Here is a 10,000-nt window from a genome sequence, read left to right on the forward strand (position 1 = left end):
AAAAAAGTCGCAGCGTGATATTTGAGAAATCGGATTACTACCTGACTCATATTGACCTGGAGTTTCACTTAAGTGTATCATATTATATTCATATGAAACACGTTTACGTGAGCGTGTTACTAATGACGTGTTAATGGGAATGTGACAGAAAAAATAGTTTTCACTAACTAGTTTCATGAAACACTCAATCAAAATCCTGACAACACATCATGTGATCACATCAAACAACTTTCAACCAAGAGTTGATGAAGAGTTCATGTTCTCCTCTCTTGAGGTCCTTATTTTACACAGAGCTCAGATTCATTTGGGATCCAAAGAGCGAACATTATTACAGAAGAGGAGATTGAGATTTGCTTCAAGATGAACTTGCAGCACTTCTAAGATAGAATGAGGAATTTTCATTGGAGTCATATTAATTTTCCAAAGTTTAACACACACTATAGATAAATTACTCAAATGCATAGTAAAGATCCCATTTTATATAGATAAAAAACGGAAACATTCCCAAAGACAATAATAAAACATTGCGTCGTACGGATGACTTCATATCAAGCACAATATATGTTGTATTAAAAAGTACAAGCTATTAACAGATAACTGTGGAGCAATGGAATGTGTTGCATGCAAATTCCTTTTAAATTGCAAGATGCATGGAAATTATATTGCAGGCAAGTCATAACATGTAACTAGTTGCATGAAACTTTCACCGTGTAAAAACAAGCTGTTTCAGTTAGGGAGCTGGCCCTGTGACCGGAAGGTTGCCGGTTTGTTCCCCAGGGCCGACAGTCCATGACTGAGGTGTCCTTGAGCAAGACACCTAACCCCCAACTGCTCCCCGGGCGCCGTGGATAGGGCTGCCCACCCCTCCGGGCAAGTGTGCTCACTCCCCCATAGTGTGTGTGTTAAGTTAAGTGATACTTTTTTGATCCCACAAACGGGGAAATTCCACCTTCGCATTTAACCCATCCGTGAAGTGAAACACCACATACACACTAGTGAACACACACACTAGGGGGCAGTGAGCACACTTGCCCGGAGTGGTGGGCAGCCCTATCCACGGTGCCCGGGGAGCAGTTGGGGGTTAGGTGTCTTGCTCAAGGACACCTCAGTCATGGACTGTCAGCCCTGGGGATCGAACCGGCAACCTTCCGGTCACAGGGCCAGATCCCTAACCTCCAGCCCACGACTGCCCCTTCACTTCACGGATGGGTTAAACGTGGAATTTCCCCGTTGAGGGACTAATAGGTATCACTTAATTAACTTATCCCTTTAAGAATGATGCATTTAAATGAGCTCTGCTTTGCTTGCTCTGTATTGTTCCTCATTAAAACAGCAGTGTGGCCTGAAACACTCCTTATAACGTCCGTGTGAATGGTCAGGGCTAAATTGTTAGGGAAATATGGCATGACCATCACTTAAAAAACTGATTCACTGAGGTTACTTATTGACCATGTCCTCTGCTTACCTAACACGTCAGCAGTGGCCATTATCTCACAGGTGTACATGGCAGCCATCAGCCTCTGTGGTTTGGCCTGAAAGGCATATCTGCAGGCTTCCTTCATGGCTGCGATGAGCTGACCAGAGAACGGTCCATAGCAGTCAGTCGTGTCTCCTTTCCGTCTGCCCTGACCACTTCCTGACGATGGAGTGGCTTCTACTGCATTCGCTCCTCCAAGTTCAGATTCTCCGCTCACTGGGGCTGCATGGCATGGACAAAATGGCACAGTGTGATTGTATATCCACATATTGTGACTGCAGTATGCTTTGTACTAAATATACTCTAAAACACTGCACTACACAGAAACTAACTTTTGATAAGCATGTGAAAGCCTTTATTCATCAACACTTGCAGAAAATAACTCATTAATTAGCTCAAAAAAGCCAAATTACTGTTCTTTGTTTTTTTCTTATTACTGTTCTACGGTCAAACTTTGCCCGATTGTAGAGCCTACTGAGACCAATTTGTTTTTAAACTACTCAAAGTGCTCACCAAACTAGCAACCGCCTAGAATATCATACCAGTGATCTAGCAACACTCTAGCCACTGGGTAGGATGCCATAGCAAGAGCCTAACAACACCTTAGCAACCACCTGGGATACCACAGAAACAGCCCAACAATACCGTAACAACTACCTGAGATGATATAGCATCAGCCTGCCAACACCTTAGCGACCAACGAGGATACTGTAGCAACAGCCTAGCAACACCTTATCAACCACTTGGGATACCACAGAAACAGCCTAACAACACCTTAACAATTACTTGAGATACTACAGCATCAGCTTTACAACACCTTAGCAACCACGAAGCAACACTAACAAGGAGCTGGAATACCATATCAATCTCATAGTACATCATAGCAACTACCTGGAACTGCTCTAAAAACCCAATTAAGTTATCAAAAACAATTAACAGTATTACTGAACTCTTAACTTTTAAAGCATTATTAACTATCTTTGTGAAGCTAACCTAATGTTCATTCAAGAAATTTCTCTTTCTAGCTAATTTAGTAATTAACTTACTTTTTTTTAGATTTTCATCTACTATTCGACTGCAAACACATCATCAGGCCCATTTACACCTACATTTTTCAATCCTCCCTTTATTTCATTGCAACCCTTAACTGTAAATCTTCGGAGGCTAGTCAAGATGCTCAGAGCACTCGGGGGAAAAAAAATGGAAAGATTTGTGAAAACAATTAACAAATGATAGATTGTGCAGTCCTACCACTCGCATTGTTGTCTGCCTCCAAAGCCTGCTGGGAAACAGAGTCCTCCTCCACTGAGTCCTGTTGGGTTAATTGAGAGGAAAACTTAATCTCCCAGCTCTCCACTGAGAAGCAGACGCCCATCAGAGGCTCCTCGCACATCGGGCCAGAAAGCGTAGCTAGCTGGAAACCACTAACGATGCTGTTGTCAAAGTCTCGAAGCATGACGGCCTCCGATTTCTCCTTCTCTCGCTCCACGCACTGCCACACTGACGGCCTTCTGTATCCTTCCACACTGTTCAGGAGAATATTTGGCCCACAACGGCGCGGCCCAAAAGCCCAAATCCGCTCCACGGCGTTCCTCCACTTGTGACCCTGCAGGAGACCCTCTAGCTTAGACTTGAAGCCCTGGATCTCCTCCAGCGTCTTCTGGCTGATCTCCAGCGTCTTTCCCTCTCGAGCAAACAGACTGAACTGCTCCATCGTCCGGATCAGCTCGGAGTTCCCCTCCAGCAGCCTGGTCACTTCCTCTGGAAGCGGAACAGCCCGAATTCCAACTGTGGCCATTTTATTTGGGGTTGTGAGGGTGACCAGGCCAGTAGAATCCACGTGGACTCCCTCAGGGTACTTTGACTGCTCGTCTTTGGCCTGGTGGATGACTGCCACCTTCTGCTGCCGGCCCATTTCCTCATTCACCATGTCCACTTTGGGTGGCCGGATGACGGTCTCACGGAATGGAATGATAGGCTTGGAGGCACTGATCCCGATTTTGGCAAATCTGAAGAAAATGCATACGGATGAAGCCGTTACCAATCAGGGAATCAAACTTAACAAACCTCTTTATTACAGCATTTAAGACTGCAACCAATAAATAATTCCACAAGCAACTATCAACTATTGCACGATTACTCAACAAAATTAATTCATTGGATAGAAATTTGAGGAGAAAACTTGGGAAACAGCTATTATGAAGGGAATTATGGCATACAGGGGTGCAGCTAACAATTATTTCTATGATCGATTCATTTATTGACAAACAATTAACTGATTATTATAGGTATTATAGCTTGGTTCTGCAAATCTGAGGAGAAAAATCAGGGAAGACGACAGGGTCTATTCTGGAACCATCAATCAAGGAACCAAAAAAACATTTAGTGCTGCAACTGAAATATTTCTACCAAAATAAACTCAACTTTTATTTGTTTAATCAACTAAATCATTATTTTGGTTTAGCAAATTTGAGATAAAAAAAATGGCAAATGCAGACACTGAATTATGAAGTATTAAATCAGGGAATTAGAAACTTCTTTATGGTATTTAGGGCTGTGCTTAAATTATTTATACAAAAATGAACAAATACTTGATTAATTGATTAATTATTACGGCACTTTGTTTAGCAAATTTGAAAAAATAGGAAATGTAGACGCCGATGAAGTACATATAAATCAGGGAATCAGACAAAACAAACTTCTTTATCATGGAATTTAGGACTGCAACAAAATTATTTCTACAAGAATAAGCTCAACTATTATTCTATTAATCGACAGAATCATTAAGCCTCTTTAGGGTTAGCAAATCTGAGAAAAAATTGAGAAGTGCGGACACATATGAAGTCCATACAAATTGAGTAACTAGAAACAACTGCAATTAAATTATTTCTACAAGAATAAGCTCAGCTATTACTCGGATAATTGACTAATTAATTACAACTCCTTTGCTTTAGCAAACCTGAGATCTGTGAAATGCAGACAGACGAGGTAAATATCAATTAGGAGATAAAAAATAATAAGCTTCTTCATTTTGCAGCTAAGGACTAATTAATAATCACTTAATGGATCAAAGACTGTCCAATCAATCGACTCCTGCAATGATTAATCCTTGGGATAATATGGAAGAGCTATATACCAAGCAGAGAATTAGAAAGACTATAGCACTACAGGCTCTAAACAATGATTACTTATTCTATTGATATATTGACTATTATTTGATTACTCGCTAATCTATTATGCTTTTATTGGTTCCTCTCTCTTTAATGCCAACAACATTATTACAAATGATTTCGTCTTTTACAATGTAATGGCAAGTGAAAGCGGAGTATTGCAACTTCCCAGAATGTGGATCACACCAAAGTTTCAGAGCAGGGGTGCCCTATACATCGATCGCAATCTCCAGTCGGTTGCACAGTGCACACTGTTAGATCGCACATCATTCAAACAGGCAAATTCCGACGCATTCTTACTGTTTCTGGTGGCAGTCAAGTCAATGTGATTGATAATGTAACATGTGGCCAGTGTCCTTTGATTTGTTTGTTACCATAGTTACGCCACAGCTGGCATAAAGCACTGCTGTGAGTTTCCCTCTCTAGCAATCTACGTTTTCATTTATTGGTAGCCAGTTCGTGTAGCTGAAGAAAACAAGAAAAAACAAGAAAAATCTTCTTGTTTTTCTTTTGTAACTTGCACTGACTCTTTGAGAGGATGAGTGTGAGACCTGCACAAAGAAAGCAAACACTTATCTCCTCCATGCAGAGCAGGAGGAGGACTTTTACAATGTCAAACCTCCAACTGCATCTGGTTGATTTGCCAATTACCACTTCCAAGGAAGGGGAACATCGAGAGACATTTTACAAGTACACACAGAAACTATGACTACAAATCCACCAAGTAAAATTGAACTCTGAAGAAAAAAGTGGTCCAGACCGCATAAACTAGCAGTGGAAAGCATCAGAATAATGTTAGTATAATTTTTAAGCTTCTTTTCAAGTTCGGACTGGAACAAAACCATACAATGAAAAATCTGAGCTGAACCTGATATTGTGGTCATTTTATATGACGAGAGAAAGTGCCAATATTAATGCACAACTGATCTAATATAACATTTTGCAGAACTGCTGTTTAAAATTGCAACCGGACACTCAAGGTCATATGTTATCACAAATAACATCCTGGCTATGATGATCTAATCACACCTGCAGTTGAAATGGAGCTGCTACTTGCAGTAACACACTCCTCTCCGGTTTTATTCCTTAAATATAGTGCACTTTTTAAACTACGCATCATCCATAAAAATCCACCTGCATTTGATGATCTGTTGACTAATTGTTGCTGCCCTGACTGTGTTATCTTAGAAAACCGAAGCATTGAAAAAAAGCCTCTGTTTATTTTACAAAGCAACGAGGAGGAAGCTGGAACAGAAGGTTACTGCCCGGCACAGAGGGCTGGACTTCAGCCAACTGTAATGTCTAAGCTCTGGTTTCTTCTTGAGTGATGATGGAGTAGCAAAAACTAATTTACAACGACCCATTCAGGCTGAAAATATTCAAACAACCATTCATCTGTATCTCTTTCTGAGTAAACATAAATTACAAACACCCCACAGGCTGATACAGTAAATAATGCAATGTAAATTCATGTATGTAGTATGTATGAATATATTTGCACACTGAGGTAATCCTTAAGCTTTCTTTGGTCCACCGTGGTGTGTACGCCTTACTTTTTGTTTAATAATCTATTGCATGGCTCACTGAGACAAGTGGAGTAACGGTGTGGGAAATGCAGATTCTAACCTTTCTATCTTTTAAAAGCAGAAGAAGAGATTTTTTTATGATTTGATTTTTATTTTATTATGACTGTACTCTGATGGGTACAATCTTGTAAAAACAGAAAAGAAAAAGTAAAAAACCACTAAGGTGTAACGGTTGAGGCATGGAGGTGGATGCAAATGCGAGTTGCTTATATTGAATTTAGTGTCCAAAGTAACAGAGGCTTGAACAAAAGACAAACTATAATATGTCAGAAACCACAAGACAAGGTAACATCCACGATGTGAGACCAAGACTGAACAAATACAGGGGTAGAAATACACTGAGGAAAAATAAGAAACACCTGGGACTAATGAGGGGGGGAGCACAGACAGGTGGAGCAGATAACAAGGGGGCAGGACACAGAACAGCAACAAAAGCACATGGTACAAGAAAACAAAAGCACATGGCTACCAAAGAGGGGAAGAAAGACACTCTCAGAGGGACGTGGGGAGAATCCCTGACATAAGGATACATAATGAAATTGAAGTCATATCAATATCGCCAGATAGAAATGATCATCAGACAGATGTTCAGATTTACTGGCTTTAAAAAGCCAATTTACTGTTTTTCATTCTACTTTCATCTTCAGCTATTATGATTCTACACTCTGTATACACAAATAGGCTGCTTATGCTTTTTTTTTTTGACATTCAGCTTTTTCCCAACATTTTTCCATGTTCAACATCCTGAAATTCCATTTACGTAATACATAAATAATATGTCATACTTGTATGTCTGTGATAGCAACTGATCAGCTTCACCACAGCCACTGTAGTGACCGTTTGCTGGCCCACTACTGACCTAACGTTAGCTACATTACTTGCTGTGTTGTTGCCCGCTCTAACATTATATCATGGTATTTGTGGCCTCAACAGTGCATGTCCACAAATTTGGTGGGCAGAGCTTCCAAAGAAGCGCTGACGGGAGGGATTGTGTGTTTTAGTGCTGAGCTCAAATATCTACAATCGTTCTAAAAAATCGTGTAGTTCTCCTTTAGACTAACAAATCCTCAATTAGGCCTAACCTCTTTATAATTCCATCCTTGTTGGTGCTGCCCACCCTAAGGGTAAATGTAGAGCATCACGCTGGATTAACAGACTGTGATCTGTCATGAAGACACCGCAAACAGTGTCGGCTGAAGTGTCGAGGTCACATCGACACACAGTCAGGCCCATCCTCGCCACAATAAAGCCGACAGTTGGTCAGCCTAGTGGCTAATTGGGCATCCTCAAGTGGAGCAGACGGCTTGACAATGATTGCCATCCTTCCTCGAGACGGCAACGTGGAGCCTTTTCAGTAATCCAGTTAGATCCAGACAGCGGTGGAGCAGGTTGGAGAGGAGATAATCCTGCAGAGACTGTTTACTAGAAACTTGCAGCGAGAGAGAAGAAGGAGAAGCAGAGGAGATAGGAGCTGTCTGGAGGCACTGCTGACAGCGCTGTGGATTAGCATTTCACACAGACGTCTTTTTTCTGTCGCTCACACACTCTCTCTCTCGCTCTCGCGCTCTCTCTCTCGCTCTCGCGCTCTCTCTCTCTCGTCTCCACCTCATTATTTTTCATAGACTCAGCCAATTCCTCCCTCTTTCTTATTAATGGTTATCATAGGCAGCCAAACGTCTCTTTAGCTATGTTTCCTAACCACTTTTTTATTTCAAAAGAAATATTTGTTTTTTTGTCTGTGAGCTCTCCGCTTTGTGCATCATCGGCAGCGGCCTAAACCGTCCTGCTGTAGCGGAAACCAAATGAAGAACGGGCCGCAGCATCATTACGCCTCATTACAGCTGCACGATATGGACATAAAGAGCGATGTGTGATAAAGCTGCTGCTTACTGTGATGTGATATTGTGTGAAACGTGACTATGGACTGAAATCACTTTTTTCCGTCGTGTAATTTAACTATAATTATTTAAACTATTTTGTTCATTCAACAGCATACACAAGCTTATGAAAAAGTCTGGGCACCCTGGTCAAATTCCAGAGTCTGCTGATTTTCTAGTGCACATAACTGAACATGTTCCCTGCTGAGAACACACTGCTGCACATTTTAATACACCGGTACTGTTTATCTGCTGCATTTAACATAAAAACATAAATGTGGCCTGTATACAAGTTACACACATTTTATATTTTATGCTTGTATTTCTTTTTCCTCAAAATGTTGAACCAAATAAACAGAAATTTGCAGAATGATGCCAAAATACTTCTTTTCACTTGGAAAAAGAAAGAAATGTGGAATTTGGGAAGTGCATACAATCCTGTGCAAAAGTCACAACCAAATCTGTGTTTTTCTGACTGTATTCATGCTAAAAGCACATTCCTTAATTGTAAGTTTCACAATTTTTTAGATTAACTTAATTATTTTAATGCTATGCAGTGTTTTTACAGTCAAAAACACATATCATGATAAATTATGTCATAATACAATATGCTTTCTGAACATATTGTGTTATTGTATATATCATCAGTACTTGTAGATCACTGTTTTATTATAAAGAGAGCTAAATTAGTGCAGTTTAACTAGACTAAGTGCAGAAAGGATGACAAATGAACAAAAACGATTGCATTCCCAGTTTCTTTTTTTCTGTACGAAAAAATTAATATTGAGACATATTGTATAGCGAAAATAATCTATTTTTGCCACATTGCTCACCTCTGAGTTGTAGTAAATAAAAGGCTTTAAAAGCGATCTTTAAAGAAAGTGGTATCAGAGCTGAGTCTACCAAAGCCATCTTAGCACAAAGATGATTCATAAGTGGTAGAGCAAGCATCACACTGAACACTCTCTCTCCCAGCTAGGATAATCTTCACAATAAGATCCTTTTGGGCATCTGGGCTCAGGTCGGTATCGGCCTACACTCAAGATTTCAGCATTGTACTGCGAAAGGAAAAGCGCTGTTGTACCCTGGATTCAGTTCTGCTGTAAAGACACTCACCTCCCCAGCATGCTGCACATATCAGAGTGAAGAAATTATCCAGCCGCCAGTAAATAAACTGCACTTTGGACTTAATTAGGTGATATTAAACAATTATGGTGTCAAACACACTTACAGAGCAGTGTTTACTCCAGAGACAGAGTGGCACATTTTAGAAAATGAGGCGAAATAATGTAAGCAGGGCGCTTATTTGGGCAATATGAATCTTTGATGAGTGAGTTTTATTCTGCATTTATCATGTTGCTCAAACTCCATCGTTTACAGATTCAGAGACAGCGGTCATTACTGCGCACTACACATCCCACAGTGATTTCCCAGCATTTACAAGTTTGTCTACAAACTGCCACAACGGAGTAAAACGCTGATAATGGACGTCCAAAAAAAGACCAAACAATCCCTCAAAACAATGTGTCCCGCTACACCATAACAATGGCTAATCGCGGGGTCAGAGTTGTGGCGGGTGACGCGATTTGGCAGTTGACCCGTTTTCCCCTTGTCTGCCGACGGCCGTGATGTCATCATCCCGTGACTGGAGTGACCTGGTTTTCAGTGGCCGCGAGCCAGGCTGGACGGGGCTTCGCTGACCTGCTCTGACTCCGAAGGCTGCCAGGGCTATTTTTAAACCCTGATTATGCTCCAAGTGCTTTGTGGGGCATTCAGCGCTGTGTATACAACGCTGGTGTAATTTCTGCTAGCAGGCTGACCTCTGGCCCCTTCTGACTCCAGGGGTCAGCCCAAATGCCCCCAAGAACCTCTCACTACCGGCTCCGCGCT

The 10,000-nt window shown here is 41.1% G+C and overlaps 1 protein-coding gene across 1 annotated transcript in view; it reads right to left on the reverse strand.

Moving 5' to 3' along the window:
• Positions 1 to 10,000, reverse strand: part of efl1 (elongation factor like GTPase 1) — a 198,541-nt gene that overhangs the window by 27,144 nt on the left and 161,397 nt on the right. The window contains exons 18-19 of the mRNA XM_017699582.2: positions 2,729 to 3,486; positions 1,466 to 1,699 (exon numbers count right to left, since the gene is read on the reverse strand). Coding sequence (XP_017555071.1) covers positions 1,466 to 1,699; positions 2,729 to 3,486 — 992 coding nt within the window. The remainder of the gene's footprint in view (positions 1 to 1,465; positions 1,700 to 2,728; positions 3,487 to 10,000) is intronic.

This window comes from Pygocentrus nattereri, chromosome 15 (genome assembly GCF_015220715.1).
Source record: "Pygocentrus nattereri isolate fPygNat1 chromosome 15, fPygNat1.pri, whole genome shotgun sequence".
In the NCBI taxonomy this organism is placed as follows: Eukaryota; Metazoa; Chordata; class Actinopteri; order Characiformes; family Serrasalmidae; genus Pygocentrus; species Pygocentrus nattereri.